At 42.0% G+C, this 19,846-nt stretch overlaps 1 protein-coding gene across 5 annotated transcripts in view; it reads left to right on the top strand.

Annotated features, from left to right (window-relative positions):
* LOC149214595 (phytyl ester synthase 1, chloroplastic-like) overlaps positions 1–19,846 on the top strand; it is a 417,560-nt gene that overhangs the window by 73,776 nt on the left and 323,938 nt on the right. For all 5 annotated transcript variants that reach the window (XM_089392341.1, XM_089392342.1, XM_089392345.1 and 2 more), the window contains exons 2-3: positions 1,200–1,251; positions 1,389–1,444. In XM_089392341.1, the coding sequence (XP_089248467.1) occupies positions 1,200–1,251; positions 1,389–1,444 (108 nt within the window). The remainder of the gene's footprint in view (positions 1–1,199; positions 1,252–1,388; positions 1,445–19,846) is intronic.

The raw sequence follows: 19,846 nt of genomic DNA, 5'->3' as shown, positions 1-19,846 counted from the left end.
ATTTTTGTGTTCTCTTGTCTTGGCTTGTCTTCTGCATTTATTGTTTATGTTCTATATACAGTTACTGTCAATGTGTTAATGGTTAATGTGATTGCAATTGGAAACCTAAGTGGAATTGTTAATTGGGCTTATGTGGAACATTGAAGTAATTGTTATAAGCATTAAACATATCACTGTTAATTAAAATTAACAAATCTAAACTGGCATATTATAACAATTGAAAGAAACACTGATTCAACTCCCTCTCAGTATTTCCAACATGACTTTCCCACAGAGAGTCAAATCTTGGCAGCAGCAATGATCTGGGTTTGACAGGGGAGTACTACGAACTTGGAAGCAACAACATTTTTTCCAGCTATGGTTAAAACGACCATTTTTATTTGGACAAACATCCTTTTTAATCAAGAACCTATCCAGAAACTATACTTTGAGGCCTGAACTTATTTAACATCTACTGAGAATGGCTCAAGGGTATCCACCCCAACAATGATATATTGGGAAAAGAACCAAAAATAAAACCTTCCACAATAATTTATATTGATTTCACTGAACTGCAATCAATGCTCGTACTTCTGTTTTCAGAAATTATTGTGTGTACTTGAACAGAGTTATGTCCATACAATATAAGGAAAAGGACCACTCATGTTAAACAGCTTTGGCAGACACTATTCACTATTGGAGATTCATTACAAGTTTACAATGTTGAGTTGAATCTTTTAAGCAAAGGGGCTTGTGGGCTTAATAAGTTCCTTCCGAGTTCTCAATATTTCCCCAACGAAGGGAAGGGATCACTATTCCCTAGCTTAAATAACTATTGGTGGACAGTCCTTTCGTGAAACTCTGATAAATATTGTTTTTGGAAGTTTCTTTGAGAAACTTGCTCTGAGATTTGGGTTTGCACCACATAACACAGACTCCCTTCTGCTTAAGTGCCGGGTCTGAGAGGTATGTATTCCACCAAAAATTAGTTTAAATTTGCACCCGGACTCATCCCTTTCTGATATGTCATTAAGGGGCATAGCACAACAAGAATGGAACCCTGCTGGATATCTTAATAGTCCATCAACCTCACTAGTGAGGCAAGGTGTTACTGGCAAAATTTGATAATTGATTATCTTAAAACTGTCATTGTTAAGTAGGTTAGAATCTTTTCAAGATTTGTTTGCAGCACATCTCTCAACTCTTGTGTAAATGTGCAGGCATAGATGGAACCGGTTTTGGAATGGCATTGCAGCACCAGTCTCTTGGAGAGTAAGTTTCCTTCAAGTGTAATATTCCCAGTGTCTAATGAAATATTCAAATGAAATATGACAATAGGGTTCTTTTTAAGTATAATTAATACCAATCTATGAGTTCTTCTAAATACTGATATTTTTTTCTGTATGCAGATTGTTTGAGGTTCGATGCCTGCATATTCCATCAATGAATCGCACATCCTTCGAAGGTATAATTCCTCTATATATTTTTTGTCAATCAAATTTGAATATTGATGAACATATATGTCGTGTGAATCAGGGGATGGATATGTCAGAGAAAGTAAATTAGATTTATGGAATTGAAATGAGGGGGCAGAAGCATGATGAAAAATAGGAGCAGAAGTGAATTCAGAAAATTAGTCTTTTTTTTCACAGAAAAATGTATCTTGTATTCTCATTACTGCAAAAAGAGATACAAATTATGTGTTTCGATGGGAGTTATCTTAAAAATACAAGCTTATTCAATTTAGTCGATAAGATCCGTTCATCAAAATCCAAAACTTAAAAATCTAGACTTAATGGTTATATTCATTATTTTGTCATACATTCTTGTGATTGTTCATTAGTATTCAGAATCTATATCTAGGATTTATGTTTAGTTGTACAAAATTTATGTGCAACAATTCAAGTTATGAATTGATTTCAAAACTACTTCTGGTAAAACAATAAATCAACGTAATGATTAGAAAGAAAACTCTAAAGTATCACTTATAAATTAAATGGGTATGTATTGCAGGATGAAACAATTGTTAGTTTTTGGTACCATCAGATGTGCTCTAGCCATGAAAATTGGTGGAGAGGCTAAGACACGTGAGTTTTAAAGAACCCAGAAACCGTTTGGTGAAATTCCACCCGGATTGTATTTTATTAAAATAATTAATATTTTTAATGGGTTCCTAAGTCTAAACTTAGGAAAATTAAAGTATGAATAGGTATTAATCAAAATATGGGTGAGAATGTTCTAGAAAGCGGATCAAGTCAAGTTTTAATCTTTGCCGTTGATTAGAGACTTAATCTTGGCCGTTGAAGTCTCAACGAGAAAAATATAAGAAGGAGGCTTGGGGTTCATTCCAACACACACAGAGAGAATGGATTGATCTGGAGTTTGATTTCTGGGGCTAGGACGCTGAGATTTCGAATTGAGTGATCATTCTGCAGTAAAGGGGCAGGGATAGTTCGGGAATACTGGACAGAGAGGCAGAGAGCCACTAGTGGAGCCGGCACAGCAGTTAGAAGGACTAGCGCTGGGCCAATATGGGCTCACGCAGGCTTGACGTAGAGCCAGAAGGGCCAGCGTAGAAGTGAAGCTGCCCTCAAACAGAAAGTCGGAAATTGCCAGAACAACGGGAAGTTTGACGCTGAAGGAAGCAGAGACAGCGCATGGTTGACGTAGAGCCTGCAAGGCTGATGCAGGGCCTATGCAGGGCCAACGCAGAGATAGTCGGGGTTAGCCAGTTCTGCTATCAGATCAGTCGGAAATTGCCAGGTGAAGTGAAGTAATCTCACTCAATTTTCCACCATTATATTTTTCTCTGTAACTGGATTGCCGAGAGGGCATCCAACATTGTATTCATAACTACTTCTTAATAATAGAAAACCCTCAGAGCTGTTGCACCGGTTTTCTTGCATTGGGTTTTTCTGGGGACTATTTTGTCCAAAAATAAATGTGTCCTTTGTATCTTGTTCTTTGCTCAGTTTTTTGTTTCATGTAATCAAATTTAAAGTAGTGTAGGCTGTAGAAATAATTTACTTCAGTATTCAGAAAATAACTTGATAATGTATATTAAAATCAAGTAGGAGAAGTAAATTTAGTTTTGCTGCAGTAGGGGTTTCTTGAGGATAGGAATTTTCACAACAGTCTCATATATATAATGATATAGATATGTGAAATCACTTGTGTCCTTAATAATTTTGTGGAATATTTAGGGTTTTTGGAGATCATTGTCCTAGAAATTACATCCCAAACATTGCCCTGGTAACTGGCCCAAAACCTTCTGTGATTGCTCTAGTTTAGGCCAGAAGCTGTAACAGTGAGGGCCGAAAAGATGTAACAGTGAGTTGGAACATGTCCTAAAGGCCAACAAAGGAAGGGACTTGTAGAGGAAGGATAGCCTCAATTATCTTGAGGAGAATTGAGGCCAAGTGTGGAGCTGTAATAATAGTTACACTCAGCCCTAATAGAGGGACGAGAGTCTCAGAATTGTGCACAGAGGCCAAGGTCAAGAAGGGCATAAGTACTTTGAGGAACAAGGTATGTTAACCCTTTTTGAATTGATGTTTTGTTAGTGGATGGTTGTCATAATTTTGGACAATATTTGGAGCAACCAAAAGGAACATTTTTGGGAGGTCTGTCAAGCCCTAAATACAACCCCTTGAAGGACAAAGAGAAGCTATTAAAAGGGCCGAAGAAGGGAAGCTCAGGGACTGATCTTTGAAGGACAAAAGAAGGTAGCCAAGGGAGCAGTGATAGAGGGCAGCCCAAGTTTACTGAAGAGAAGCACATCTTGTAGTGATAGAGGGCAACCTTCCATGCCCTAAGTTCGCCTCATTGGAGCAGCACAGGAAGACAATAGAGGCAAGAAGTCCCTAAGAGCTGAGGAGCAACAGTGGGCAATCTAGGAGTTGTTCACAAACGGAGTTGTTGTGAACAACTCACAAGAAGACCCTATGAGTTGGATTCATTAATGGACTAATGAGCAACTAGAGAGAAGATTGGAGCCTTGTTTAGTGACCTAAAGGACGTGGATCATTGCTAGAGGTAGATTGGTGTTGTTGCAGATTGGGAGCAAAAGGATCGGTAGATGTGTTCAAGACACGTGGATTGAAAGGGTTGAGGGGCGCCACACCAGCAAGTAGGTCAAGAGTTGTCTTGTTCAGGGTAGATTGGTTGTCGAAGGACTAACACCAAACCCTAGTTTGTATTCTTGTATCAATGATTATTAAAATTGGCAACTAGGGCCAAACTCCATGTGGGTCACCTTATTCATGGCTGATAATATTTTTCCAAGATTCCTTTCCTCGAGAGGTGTAGGATTGATCTAAAGATCATCCGATTCCGATAAGTATTTATGGAGATATGAATTTATTTTGATTATAGAATAATTATCAAGCCGACCAGCAACTCATGTAGGCTCAGAAGCCCAACAGACGCATCTATTCATCATCAACATTTTTATATAATACAAGAGGTCTTTTCCTCATTTGGACACTCATCCCATCACATCTCTCTCTCTCTCCTGCGCAGAAAAGAGGCTCTTCTCCTACTGTGCAGAAAGGGACTCTTCTCTCACACGTGTGGAAGGAAGGACATAGAATTTGGGGCCGCAACTGCAGATCGGAAGTTTGACCAGCGTTGACCATCAGGCTTTCTCTCAGAACTGCGTTGTAGGTGGAACTGACTCTCCTCAGAAGGCCGTACATTTTGGTGAAGGAATCAAGGAAATCCAACGGTCGGTTTGCAAGATGTTTGCCTTAGTTTACGGCTGATCTAGGGTTTGCTACTGCTGATGTAAATCAGATTTATGTACTATTTCTCTCTGCTGAATTATTGAAGATAAAAGAAGATTTGATCAAAGGGTTTCCCCATATTGGGGTTTGTCCCTGGCTAGCTGCCACATCTTGTGTCTCTTGTCTTGGCTTGTTTTCTGTCGATCGTTTAATGTTCTATCTGCACTTTACTTAATGTACATGTGATTGCTAATCTGTGGATAATAATAAGAAAAGAAGTAAACTGCTCTAAGCATAGAACATACTATAATTTAACATGGTATCAGAGCTAAGGTGAAGACAAAGTCCGAGCAAGAGCAAGAGCAATCACCGAAGAGAAGATTGACAAGGCTATCTTGGAAGAACTATGGGGTCCTCAACACACTTCCCTGCTGAAGATAAGCATCGTGAGAAATCTGACTACCACGGATGGAAGATGTCTCTCGATCTAACATTAGAAGAACATGAAGTGTTGGACCATGTGAGAGGCAGAATTGTTGAGCCTCCATCAAATGCATCTGCTTCTGCTAGGAACAAATGGACCAAGGGGGAAGTAAAAGCTAAGAAGATCATCCGGGACTCTATCGACAAACGTTTGGTGGCCTACATCTCTGATCTGAACACTTCCAAGGAAATCTACGATACACTGGTGAGTTTATTTAAAGTTAATGATGCAAATCAAGTTTTGTTTCATAGAAATAAACTGAAGGAAATTAAGAAGGGGAAAGATGAGAGCATGCAAGCATATTTCTTAAGAATCACTGAGCTCAACAACGATCTCCTATCTATTGGAGAAATTATTACTGATAGGGAAATGGCACTCTCAACCCTTGGAGGATTACGATCCAAATGGTACGTGTTCAGGACTACTCTTCTCAACAATAACGTAATTCCTGGTTTTGAGGAATTAATGGCAAGATGCATTCAAGAAAAAACAAGGATAGAAGAGCAAGAAATGCCCATGCCTAAAGGTCCTCCTACCGCCTTTTCTTCTCATGCTAAGAAAAGAAATAATTCCGGGACTAAATCAAAAAGAAAGGCTGGACCTAAGGGTGGAAGAAAAGGACGATGTTACATTTGCGATAAAGCAGGTCACTATGCAAGGGAATGCCCTGATAGAAGGAACTCTCACCAGGACAACGATCAAAATCCCTCTCATGGCAATCAAAGGAATGGAAAATCTAATAGCAGAGGTAAAAGGAGTGCTGGAAATCAAGGAAGAGGACAACCATTCAAGAAGGCTAGAAATTCCAGGTATGAATCTAACACTGTTGACAATAAACATGATGAATATTATCTACCAGCTACTCTATCTACCTCTGCTCCTCCGGACTCGCTGGGAAATTGGTTTATTGATAGTGGTGCCTCAAGGCACTTCACTGGTTACAAAGAAGTTCTCCATAATCTGATAGAGAAAGAAACTAACCTGAAAATTGTCCTTGGAGATAATATGAAATATCTCGTGAAAGGTGTAGGCAATGTCTCTCTTAAATGGAATCAAGGTAATACGATCCACTTACAAGATGTATTATATGTACCAGACCTCAAAAAGAACCTGGTGTCCATCTCGGCAATGGAAGACAAAGGCTACAAGGTGACCTTCAGCGATGGCAAGGTACGTGTGTGGAAAAATTAAAGATGCCTTCACTCTTGGGTTTCGAGTTGATTCATTATATCAGGTCGATGGAAGTCCGCTAGGTGTCATGTCTTGTGACACATCTCTTCAGTCCGAACTTTGGCATCGGAGGTTTTCCCACCTTCATTATAAATCTCTACTCGATGTGAGACAAATGGTGACAGGGATGCTTGAATTCCGAGTAGAGAAAGAAGGTGTATGTCCGAGATGTGCCGAAGGAAAGCTCAAAAGGGGACCATTCCCCTCAAGCCAAAGCAAGACCTCCGATATATTACAGTTGGTTCACTCAGACATATCTGGTATGATGCCTGTGAACTCCTTGGGAGGATATTCATATTACCTTACTTTTATAGATGACTATTCTCGAAAGACTTGGATATACTTCTTGAAAAAGAAGGATGAAGTGTTCTCTTGGTTTCGACACTTCAAAGCCTTGATCGAGAATCAAACTGAAAAGAAGATCAAGATCTTAAGGACTGGTAATGGGATTGAATATGAATCTAATGAGTTTCATGACATTTGTAAAGAGGTTGGCATTAAGGGGGAGACTACTACACCATATACTCCTGAACGGAATGGTGTGGCGGAAAAGGAAGAATTGTACGATTGTGGAAGCTGTCTGTGCCATGCTCCATGATCAAAGACTTCCAAAGTTTCTATGGGCCGAATCTGCAAGCACCGCTGTATATGTACAAAACCGATGCCCTCATCAAGCATTGGGTTCCAAGACTCCTGAAGAAATGTTCACCGGTAAGAAACCTAACGTATCTCATTTTAGAATTTTTGGAAGCCTTGTATATTTTCATGTGCTGAAAGAGAAAAGGAATAAATTGGGTGCATCTGGAAAGAAAGGAATCTTCGTGGGCTATGGTAAAAATACTAAGGGCTATAGAATCTATGTAGCCGGTCAAAGGGAAGTCTTGATTAGTCATGATGTCAACTTTGACGAAGATATGGCTCTCAGCAAGGTGAACAATCTTCCTACTTTAAGGAGCTCCCAAGAAGCTAACACCAGGGAACCAAAAGAAAAAGATGATGTAACAATGCCCGATGTGGATGAACCCATGGATCCTATTGATCCACTTGAACCTTCCTCTTCTAGGAAGAGGCCCTCTTGGCTTAGGGGGCTACTCGATGATGCTGAAGGACACACTGCACCCCGAGGAACCTTCCGTGAAAGTAAGAAACCTAACAGGTATCAGGGATACCTGACCATCATGAGCACGATCATACAAAATGAGCCTTCATCATTCTCAGATGCCGTCAAGCATCAAGTATGGAAGGATGCTATGACCGAAGAATATGAGTCTATTATGAAGAATGATGTTTGGGAAGTAGTTGCTAAACCCCAAGACAAGAAAGTTGTAACTTCTAAATGGCTTTACAAGATAAAGCATGCAGCAAATGGAAGTACGGAAAAGTATAAGGCTCGTTTTGTCGCTCGTGGCTTCTCCCAGAAGGAAGGTATAGACTATGACGAGATATTTGCACCTGTTTCCAGATATACCACCATCCGCTCGATCATAGCCCTTGCGGCTTCACAAGGATGGAACCTACATCAAATGGATGTCAAGACCGCGTTCTTGCATGGTTCGATCAAAGAAGAGGTCTACATGGAGCAACCCGAAGGATTTGAGATTTATGATCGAAAATCTCATGTATGCAGGTTGAAGAAGGCTCTCTATGGGCTGAAGCAAGCACCTCGAGCATGGTATGAGAGGATCAATAGCTACTTGATGAAGCTAGGATTCACTAGGAGTGAAGCCGATCCTAACCTTTACTTTAAGGTTGAAGATGACAAACCTCTCATACTGGTGCTGTATGTGGATGACCTCTTTCTAACAGGTGCAGACCCTCTTATTCACAAATGTAAGAGGGAGTTGGCTTCTGAATTTGAAATGAAGGACCTAGGATTGATGCACTATTTCGTAGGACTTGAAGTTTGGCAAAAGCCAGGGGAAATTTTCCTATCTCAAGGAAAATATGTGGTGAAGATATTGGAAAGATTCGGTGTGGTGGACTACAAGCCCGTAACTACCCCGATGGAGCTTGACTTCAAGAAGTTAAACGGTAGTGCTACTGGACTTGTTTTATGGAATTCCACCGAGTATCGTCAACTCGTGGGAGCATTAATGTTCTTAGTGAACTCCTGTCTAGACATATGCTTTGCAGTCAACACATTGAGTCAACATATGGTTGAACCTCACCACATACATTGGATTGGTGCCAAGAATATGTTAAGATATCTTCGTGGCACAATTACATATGGGTTAAGATACACTGCCGGGGATGTGAGACTACATGGATACACTGATGCTGATTGGCAGGCAGTTTGGTGGACCGTAAGAGCACTTTCGGGTGCTGTTTCCCTTTGGGATCTGCTTCATTATCCTGGATGAGCAGGAAGCAGAAGTCGGTGGCTTTGAGCACTGCCAAAGCAGAGTATATTGCTACTAGCATGGCCTCCTGTGAGGCAGTCTAGTTGCGAAAGCTCTTTAGTGAGCTGTTTGGATTTACATTGGATACAACCATGATCCTATGTGACAACCAGAGTGGGATTCGTTTATCAGAGAATCCTATATTTCATGACCACTCTAAGCATATCGATATTAGGTATCACTATATTTGAGATATGGTGCAATGAGGAGCAATAAGGCTCTAACATATTGGTACAAATGAACAGGTCGCTGATATTCTGACAAAGCCCCTAGGAAAGGTCAAATTCCTGACCTTCCGAGAACGACTTGGTGTTGTTCAAAGACCCTCTGATGAGGGTCCTGTATGATGCATTGAGCTCTGGGAGCTCCGGGGGGGCGCGGGGTACTTCTTGGAGCGACATATGACCACAGGGTGACTCACCATCCCCTGTTGGTGCACTTGGTACAGGGTAAAAGGTTCAACCTTCCCTTGTAACACCCCGTGGCGACTATGGAATAGGATGATTAGTTCTCCTGTGGACCTAGATGATGTGTTCTCCATGGCGATCGTGGAACAGGATGATTCGCTCTCCTGTGGATAGGATGATTTGCTCTCCTGTGGACAAGATGATTCCCTCTCTTGTGGGACAGGATGATTCGCTCTCCTGTGGAGAGGATGATTTGCTCTCCTGTGGACAAGATGATTCGCTCTCTTGTGGAACAAGATGATTCGCTTTGTTGTGGGACAGGATGATTCACTCTCCTGTGGACAGGATGATTAATTCTCCTGTCAAGGCATCCTACCCATGCAGTCTGGGACTCATGGGAAGTACCTCTCATCTGATCAATGAGCAGGGGAATGAGGATAGGGACCATAGTAGTACCGATGGATGCATCGCTGTATCTACCGTACTCCCTATGCTAGGATGGCCTTCATTGATCTGGGATCAATGATACTGGTCTAGGACTAGTGGTAGGAGTTGTACCCACAATGACACTGACTTCGGATCGGTTGAGGACTGGTCTGGGACTAGTGGTACACACTTTGAGACTGACTTTGAGTCAGTGGAGGATGGTCTGATACATCCTCGATCACTTCTTCTTCTTCATAATTCAAGCAGAGCAGATTAGCATAAGGCAGAACAGAGCAGAGCAGAGCAGGGGTCAAGCTGTATGGGGCAGTGCATTTGATGGATGAATAGTAACAACAGACAGACGAATTGTTGATGAAGTTCTCCCTAGTTGAGAGGGAGTGTTAAAATTGGCAACTAGGGCCAAGCTCCATGTGGGTCACCTTATTCATCGAGAGGTGTAGGATTGATATAAAGATCATCTGATTTCGATAAGTATTTATGGAGGTATGAATTTATTTTGATTATGGAATAATTATCAAGTCGACCAGCAACTCATCTAGGCTCAGAAGCCCAACAGACACATCTATTCATCATCAACATTTGTATATAAATACAGGAGGGAGGTCTTTTCCTCATTTGGACACTCATCTCATCACATCTCCCTCTCTCTCTTGCACAGAAAAGAGGCTCTTCTCCTACTGCGCAGAAAGGGACTTGTCTCTCACACGTGTGGAAGGAAGGATGCAGAATTTAGCCCTAGAACTACAGATGGGAAGTTTGACCAGTGTTGACCATCAGACTCTCTCTCAGAACTGCGTTGTAGGTGGAATTGACTCTCCTCAGAAGGCCATACATTTTGGTGAAGGAATTAAGGCAATCCGACGGTTGGTTTGCAAGATATTGTTTACCCTAGTTTAGGGTTGATCTAGGGCTTGCTGCTGCTGATGTAAATTAGATTTATGTACTATTTCTCTTTGCTGAATTATTGAAGATAAAGGAAGATTTGATCAAAGGGTTTCCCCATATTGGGGTTTGTCCCTCTCTAGCCACCACATCTTGTGTCTCTTGTCTTGGCTTGTTTTCTGTCGATCGTTTAATGTTCTATCTGCACTTTACTTAATGTACATGTGATTGCTAACCTGTGGATAATAATAAGAAAAGAAGTAAACTGCTCTAAGCATAGAACATACCATAATTTAACAGTGATATTATGAGGGTCATGATCCCTAGTACGAGAGCCCTAGGCTGTTTTATTATAGATTGATAATATAATGAAGCTGGGTTGTTGAAAAATTCTGAAAGGCTGTCTATTTGCGCACGTGTTGATTTATTGTTATTTATATTCCGCTGTAAAGAGTAGTTTGTTGTAGCATTTGAATTGGTAGTGTCAGAGATTCTAAGACCTTAACCTAGATTCTCCAGTGCTGTGGAAAAACAACATGGTATCAAAGCTACTTTGAAGGTCCAGTGAATCAGAGTGTGCACAACGAAGCGGCTGAGAGGGAGCTGAGATTGTTTAGATCATGGAGCAAAGGTTTCAACTGAAGACATGGAGATGTGGTCTTGACTAGCTTGGCAACGAGATAGGCTAGGACTTCTAGTGGATTGGTGGTGAACCTGGTGAACAACAGTTTGTTTTAGGGAAGGTTGTTGATCATGGACTTCCTTTGGCATGGACAGGTTGCTGATCATGGACTTCCTTTGACATGCCATGGATCATTGGGACAATTCAAGGATTGCTTTGGCATGGACGAGATTGGTATGATCAAGATTTCTTCATGTGATGGGCAGGATGTTGGTAGGGTAGTTTCTTCTTTGGGGAGTGATGTTGCACATCTGAGATTGGAGGCATGTGCACAAGTTGTGTTTGACCGAGGGTGATGAGTGCTTGCAGGACTAAGTTGCGGTAATGATGGCCTGTGTTCGACCGCAACTCAGACTTACCTTATAGGACATAAGATCAGTAACAGGTTGAGCCAGTGAAGATCGGTAGACTCAGAGGGAGCAACCCTATGGAGGTATTGTGGTATTTAGGTTCAAAGGAGATGAGGTAGAGGCACTATAGAGATAATGTGGTTCATTCTACAAAGTATGTTGCAGTGATGGACGCTAGATAGGCCAGTGTCACCAGTGACGAGTTTCTTCCTAGTATTGGAAGTACCTCCCTTGCTAAGAGGGAGTGTTGAGATTGGTAGCTTGGGAGATACTCCAAACATTAGGGGACAGGGTCGTTGAGGAATTAGCATCACATAGTCACTTGTGGGCTAAGAACCCAAGATGTGGCCTTTGCACCCAAAGTTGTGGGTGTGAATCCATGAGGAGATTTGATGAATTGGTACTTGGAGATTGTAGAGCACCCTTAATGGAGCAAGGGGCAACAAAAAGCACCAAGAGAGCCCTTGTCAAAGTTGAGATATGAATTTTTATGTCTTATGTGGGTTTGCAAAGAGGTTTCATGTAGTCTTGAAATGAAATAATTCCCCAAGGGCTAGTTGTTGCACACCCTAAGAAAAGATATTAAAAGGAGGGAGGAGATGTACTGTCCCTTCCTAAATAATTTTGTTAAGAATATTTTAATTTTGGTCATTTTTGTCAAATTGGGCCTAAGGCAGTTTTGGTGGAAAAGCACTTAGGACAAGGGGGCCACCTCTCCAAGAAATACGCACTACCTAGTTGGGAAAATTTGTATGGCTAAGGAAGGAGTTCGAATTCTCTAGTGAAGGGGCCCACATGAAGGAAGGGAGCAACAATTATAAATAGAAGGGAGGTAACATCACTTGGGGATTTTGATCATTTGAAAAATTTTATTGTTGCTCAAGCTGTTCAGCTAAGTCACAAAGTGTTGTTGAGCACCAGAGTTTCCCAAGGAGGAAACTCACCCTTTCTTCGGTGGACTACGAGTGCCACCCTAGGAAGTCATCACCATTGTCTTGTGGAGGCAGGGAGAGGCATAGCACAGGTGCCACAAATTTTTTGAGCTTAGTTGGGATGCAGAACCAGAAGCTACGCAGTCCCTTGGAGAGTTGGTGCCGAGAATTAGAAGCCACACAATTTGCTGGACATTCCTTGTCAAATTTGTTGGAGGAGAGGAGGGAAAGTTGATTTGGGGTAGCATCGGATGTGCTCTAGCCATGAAAATGGGTGCAGAGGCTAAAGCACATGAGATCTCCAAGCTCCAGAAATGGTTTGGATAGATTGTACTTGGTTGGGGAGATATTAAAATAATTAATATTTTTAATGGAGTTCCTAAGTCTAAACTTAGGAAAAATAAAATATTAACGGGTATTAATATAAAACTGGGTTAGAAGGTTCCAAAAGTCATGGATCAAGCCAAACCTAATCTTAGCCGTTGATTAGAGATTTAATCTCGACCATTGAAGGACCAACAGGAAAAGTATAAGAGGAGGCTTGAGGGTGAGTTGGAGAACACCCCAAGAGAGATCAAGAACTCGATTTTCTGGGACAGGTTTTGCTAAGGAAATTGAGTGAGTGATCAGAGTTGCAGGGGTAGTGAATACATAGTAGAGAGGCAGAGTGAGTACGGGGAGGATCAACGCAGAAGCCAGGAGAGGTTGACGTAGAGCTAGCTAGAGGCCATGCAGAGGTAGCCAGAGGCCACAAAGAGGCAGCCAGGACCTACGTAGAGCCAGAGAGGGCCGACATATGAGACACAGAGGCTCTAGAGGCTGACGCTGGACCAGAGAGGCTAACGCTGGACCAGATAGGCTGACGCAGAGCCTAGAGGCAGCGCTGGGAGATTTTTCGTGGGACAGACTGGGAGCTAGAGAGCCGGATAGGGTGACGCAGTCCCTATCACAGTGATGCAGAGCAACAGAAGCTACATTGTTGCTGTGGGATCATTCATCCGGTGGTTTAGCCGGAATATTTGTCTCCGACTGAGAGGTACTACTGTCGAAGGCATTCTTTGTTGGGTGAGCCATTTCTAGCACCCAGGTTGTATTTTGAAACTGCATAATAATAAAACCCTTTGAATAGTTGCACCAGTTTTCCCGCATTGGGTTCTTCCGGGGACATTAGTCCAAAAACAATGGTGTCACTTGTGTGCTTGTTTACCTTCAGTTGACGATCTGTATGTGTTGATACTATGCTTGTATTTATTTTCATTATTTACATGGTAAATAACCTGTTAAGTAATTGAACGAGTAGGAAGAAATAAATCAGATAGCACAGGAAGAATTTCTAACGAGTTAAACTCAGAAATTCCAACAGGGAATTACAGGAGTTGAAAGAGCCCATTTCATCAATACAAATTTCTCTTGCAGGGCCTACGCAACACTGCCCTAGGCCTGCACAGTAATTGAGTGGAGCTGTTGTGGGTAGTCTTGGTTGGAGGGATTTGAAGTTGGTTTGTTTTATGGGAGTTAGAAGGGAGCCAAGAGGAGATTATACCTTGTTTTGCAGGGCTGTAAAGACAATAATTCCTGCAGACTGAAATTTACTGGCAGTGGAGAAGTGCTGGGAATTTGGGGTCAACTTTGGAGTGTCAAAACTAGAGGAAACCCTTTCTGGGTTTTTGGTGGGGAGCTCAGATTTACTTCTGGGAATATTTTGAAGGCCAAACAATGGTTCCAAGTTAGCCAGCAGTGCAAAATTTCTAGGGCCAGCGCAGTACCTTTTAGGAGGGGTCGATTTCCTTGTTTCTGAACATCATTTCACCACCTGGGATTGTCTAACTTGCTTTGGCAAGCCCAAGTGCACTTGTTCTTACATTGTACCCTCTCAAAGAATTAATAAAATCATTGGTTTTGGAGCATTTTGGTGTAATTCTTGTGGATGTCTAATGGTTGTTGGAATTTTTCTGCATGCACTTGTATTTGCTTGAATTCGCTTAATATCGCTGTAAAATTTTCCATTAGAAATATTATAGTGGTATCAAAGCATGTTCTTGGCCCGTTGTAGGTTTGAGAGCAGGTGCTGACAGGGCCATTTACAGGAGCAGTGTATCAACATAGAGGTAGAGGTAGAGGCAGGGGCCGAGGTAGAGAAGAGGAAATAGATCCATTTTTAGATACTGAGGTGGACCATCTTAGAGGCCTTATGGATAATTAGGGAGATAATGAGTAGCCCAGGCAGGGGGGCCAAAACTATAGTTTGGAGGAGTTGTTGAGGACCAAATAATAGATGTTGAGGCAAGGGAACTCATGATGGATACGACGCAGTAGTTGATGGGGTTGCAAATGAATGGGAGGCTTGAGGGGGAGCTCCATGGTGATGGAGGTTCTAGAGCAGGAGTGGGAAGTCATACCTATCAGCCTCCACACACTCCACAGCGTGAGCTTGTTGGACGCCCCACTATGCCTCACTTTGTGGATGAGCCAGAGCCGGAGAGGGAGCCAGACCCAGTTGTAGACTTGGTCAATTCAGTTGCATCCGGTATTGATGAGTATGAGGGGTTGGATGCCTGGATTAAGCGGGTGATGTCTTTTGGGGAGTACATACATCTCAAGGAGAGATGTACTACTGGGGCTGGAGCACACTACAAAGGGGGACCCTCTAACCAGGAGATGCAGAAGATAGCAGGGAAGGTCACACTCCCTAACTTTGATGGGTCGGCCAAGAGTTCAGCCAGGGCTTGGGTTCAGAAGTTAGACACATACTTCCACCTGAACCCCATGCGGGAGACCGATGCTATTTGATTTGCTACTCTTCACTTAGAGGGGGATGCCCAAGAGTGGTGGTACCATGGGCTAATCATGTTGGGACATATCCACATCACTTCTTACATAGAGTTCACCCGGAGGTTGTTGGAGAGGTTTGACAAGAAAGACCTAGAATTACATTTCAGGGAGTTAGCCCATCTGAGGTAGACCGATAGCGCAGAGCTTACATTACAGAGTTTCAGAGACTGGCGGCGATGGTGACCAACATCTCGAAGGCCCGACTGATCATGCTATTTGTGGAGGGGCTTGCAGAGCCATTGCGTGGTTGGGTGAGGGCCTACAAGCCCACATCATTGATGAATGCTATCTCTAGGACCCAGGATATTTTTGACGCAGTTCCCAAGACTTGGGCCTTTGTCCCCACTAGATGCATTGCCCCACAGGGGAACTGAGACACTAGACCAGCTCCGATGGATGGAGGACGTGGTTAGATGGGTGAGGATACCCGAAGAGACCTCAGGAGGAGGAAGATGTGCTTCACGTGCTAGGAGCTTTGGGCACCCGAGCACAAGTGCACTAGGGGTAAGGCCCACTACATTGAGGTGTATTCGGACAGTGAGCTTGATGAGGAGTGTGAGGTAGGCGCAGATCAGGAAGATGACGAAGGACCGTCATCAGGGGGAGCACCGCCACCACCACCACCTAGAGGAGGACCATTTGCCCCATGAGGGGGATTTCTTGCTTCACTTCAGGGAGTACTGATGTATTTGACACTCAGGATCAAGGGGATGGTGCAGGGGCAACGAGTGTTATTCCTGGTAGAAAGTGGGGCCACATACAACTTTTTTGATTCCCAGATGGTGGATCGTAGGGGCGTCCACATAGAGACATTTGAGGGGTTCTCCGTGTTGGTGCCAGGAGACCAAATCATTTAGTGCACGAAGTAGGACCTCGAGTTGACTGTGGTGATGGGGAACTATCCAGCCATTGATCACTTTTTTGTAGTTGATGTTCCAGACACCAATGTAGTATTGGGTGTGCAATGGCTATACTCACTAGGGAGGGTCACAACTGGTTGGCAGAAGTTAGAGATGGAGTTTACAGGCTTAGATGGAAAGCTAGTATTGCTGAGAGGGATGCACTCTTACTCAAAAAGACAGTTTCAGCCCACCAGATGGAGTCAGATCTACGACATGGGGACTGTTGGAGAAAGTGAAACTAGGTTTGGTCTTCATGACACTATATTATGATTTTTGTAAAATAAGAAAATGAATTTATTATACCTTGCTGCATGGCTTTCATGAGAAAGAGGTTTATAGATGGCTCCCATTGAGAGCCTTAGGATTTATATTTAAGGTCAAAGAGTCAAAGTCATGAATAAGGAGCTCTTCTTGAGCCTATGTAAATGTATACAAGTCTAGATCAGCCCTCCAAGACAAGCACAATCCTCCTGAAGACATCAGACAACAAAACAATAAGGAGAACAGTCATGTCGACCTCAAAACATATATATAATTGTCATGTTGGCTCAATAAATAGACACAACATTTCACACTGTAATGTCGGCTTATTTATGGAGACATGACAACTATAAATACCCCTCTACGGTCACCACAGGAAACACAAAAATCTCAGACAAGTCTCTACAATCTCGGATGGGTACAGGAGGAGCAAGAATCTCGAATATCTCTGAAACTTTGGGATAATTACAATCACATAGAACTCAGATTCATTTGATAATTTTTGGAGGAAATCACAGTGGCTTAGGACTTGGGTCAACTGTAGTGGTTCAGTACTTCGATGAGTATAGTAGTCCTATAACTCTCAGATGGGTAACTCAAAAGTAAAGCTTCTTAATGATCATAGTCTTGACATAATGAACAGTCTCATGAAGATCTCGGTATAGGAAGAAAAGCACAATAATGATTTCAGTATATATGATGTTATCCAACAGAGAACACTCTGTCTCGGCATATCTCCAGATACAATCAAGACTTCAATTATGGTCTCGGTATAGCACACACTGTCTTGACATACTTCAAGGTACAGTCACAAGCATAGCTATGATCTCGATCTTGAAGGAGACATAGTCTCAAGGAGAAGATCTCAGTGAAGAAAGCAGTAATGGGGCAAACCTCAGTGAAGGTGCGGCAATGGTGTTGATGGGGAAGTAGTGATGGTCTCAATAGAGCAACAATAATGATGATCTCAACAGTGACAAAGAAGAGGATTGGTGTCTTGATCTTGGAGTGGCATAATAGGTCAAGGGTCATGGTCTTGGTGTTTGTCAATTGGAATCTCTATAAGAAGAATTTTGTGTGGGTTTTCCTCTCCAAGAGGGAGAGGTTTTGGCCCTGGCAAAAAGCCAAACATCATGTGTTCTTGTCTCTTTGTTTTGGTAGCTATTTGATGATCTAAGAAGACACACTCTAATAATAATAACAAGTAAAGATTGTGCTAAGAAGTAAAGTTAAATAAATCTCAAATAGCTATCATGAAAAAAGAATCATATTAACTCTAATTGCCCTAGATTCTTCAACATGGTATCAGAGCTAAGGTGCTAAAAGGAAGGGCAACAAAAGAGACATACAAGGATCAGTCTTCAAGAAGGGCATGAAAACAAGTTTAAGGGTTTTGTCAAGATTAAAGGATCAAGTCTACAACAACAAGGTAACTCCATATCAAAAACTTGTGTTTGCACATCATCATCATCAAAAGACAAACGAGACTCTCATCAAGATATCTACAAAGCTATGAAACTCAAGGACATCAAAATGAAGATCTCATCATCTTGGAAAAGATTGAAGCAGTTCTGACCCACCCTACAAAAGAAGGTAGAGCATATTGAAGAAGACATTATCATCTTCAAAGTTATAATCAAGCAAGGATCATCTCCTATCTAAGAAGAAGATCATCCAAGGAAGCGACAAATCATCCCTATTAAAAGGAGCAACCTTTTTCTATTAAGAAAAGGCTTTCTCATTCGAACGAAGATCATTCAAGAAGAATCCCTCATATATCTTCTTCAACCATCATCAAAGCAATCAAGGTGAAGATTTCATCTTCACATGACAAGTAAGTACTATCACACTCTAACGTCCTTCACACGGCCTCCTGCCTTTAACAAACTGGTGTTCCTTAGACCTTGACGAACCTCCAGCGAACCTCTTGTCTCACAGATACTACCTCAACAGACAGTTTTAACACAAAACATGTATTCAAGCGGAATGTATCATGCTCAGAAAATGGATACTCATATATTTATGCAAAAGTTTCTTTACAAATTCAGAGACAATTTTTGAAGCTCCTTTCCAGAGATAGATTGTTTAGGCATTTATCAGATGTTGCGACTTGTCAAGCAAGAAGCTATCTGAAGGCTTCCTGGCCTTTCACAGACTCTGTCTTAGAACTTGAATTCTTCCGAGAACATACAGACTTCAAAAACCTAAGAATCTAGCCACATTAGGTTCTCACAAGAGCTCTCACTCTGATGTGCAGGATTCTTAGATCCGACTCTAAAGAGATGGAAGCAAGAACTTCCTCCTCGGACTCAAAAACTCAAAAACATAACCAAAATCACACTCACACTCCGAATGCCTAGAATGAGCCTTACTCCTTCCTTATATAGGAAAATGAGGGGATAAACATCTAACAGATAGGCAGATAGATTCAGTACTATCTTTCGTTAGTCGAAGAGATGTGGCTCAAAGCTTACCAAAAGTCAGAGAAGTGCTCTGAGTCTTGTGACTGAAGAATCTTCGTACTAAGTTACATTGTGGAAGATTTGAACAAATCCCATGGAAAACATTGTACTGTAAATAACTTTTACATAGTGGATACTTTTAAACAAAAAAGCCCACGAGAAAATTGGTCACATTTAGTCTTGTGACTAGACATCATTATTACACTGTGGAAGCTTTAAGGACAAGCCCACGAGAACCATTAGTCCCCCAGGGGTGTGGCCCCTGGAAATCTTAATTGAGAATATCTACAAGAATCCCAAGCCTTTGTATAAATTCTTCGTACAATCATAGGCTTTCTTAAGACGATTTGGTGTTTAATCTTAGTCGTGACTAGCCATTCATGGTGTCTTTTCATAAAATAACCAAGAATTTGACTATCTTGATAATTATTGACATCTCCAACAGTTTTACATGGAGAATGCCAACATTCAGTTAAAAATCCACAAGTGTCACATTCATATTGAAAGTCACGCTGGAAGAAAAGAGGATCCATAACAGTCTTGTTGAGGCCGAAATCGTTCCACCATTGTTGAAGCCATGGTCCTTGCCGTTGTCTTTGTGTGGTCCCTGTGGCCCCAAATTTCACTCTTGTGTAGTGAGTTTCATTTTTTCCATCTACATTCATGATGTCCCACCACAACTTTTTGTAGTCTGAAAAGTTGTAAATGGTATCTGGGAAGATAATGCTTGGATTACCCTGTGGCCACATTTCTGGCATGTCGTACCATCCCGGCCATCTGGTCCGATTTATGGCAAGATATTTGTGGAAGATTCTCCTCTGGTTGCTTCCTTCTGTCCAGATCACAGTGATATCTCTAAAATTTTGGCTTAGG

This window comes from Pinus tabuliformis, chromosome 1_1 (assembly GCF_031772625.1).
Source record: "Pinus tabuliformis cultivar Carrire ecotype Pingquan chromosome 1_1, CPIR1, whole genome shotgun sequence".
NCBI lineage: Eukaryota > Viridiplantae > Streptophyta > Pinopsida > Pinales > Pinaceae > Pinus > Pinus tabuliformis.
Note: the sequence above shows the minus strand (reverse complement) of the source record. Positions and strands in the feature narration are given on the sequence as shown.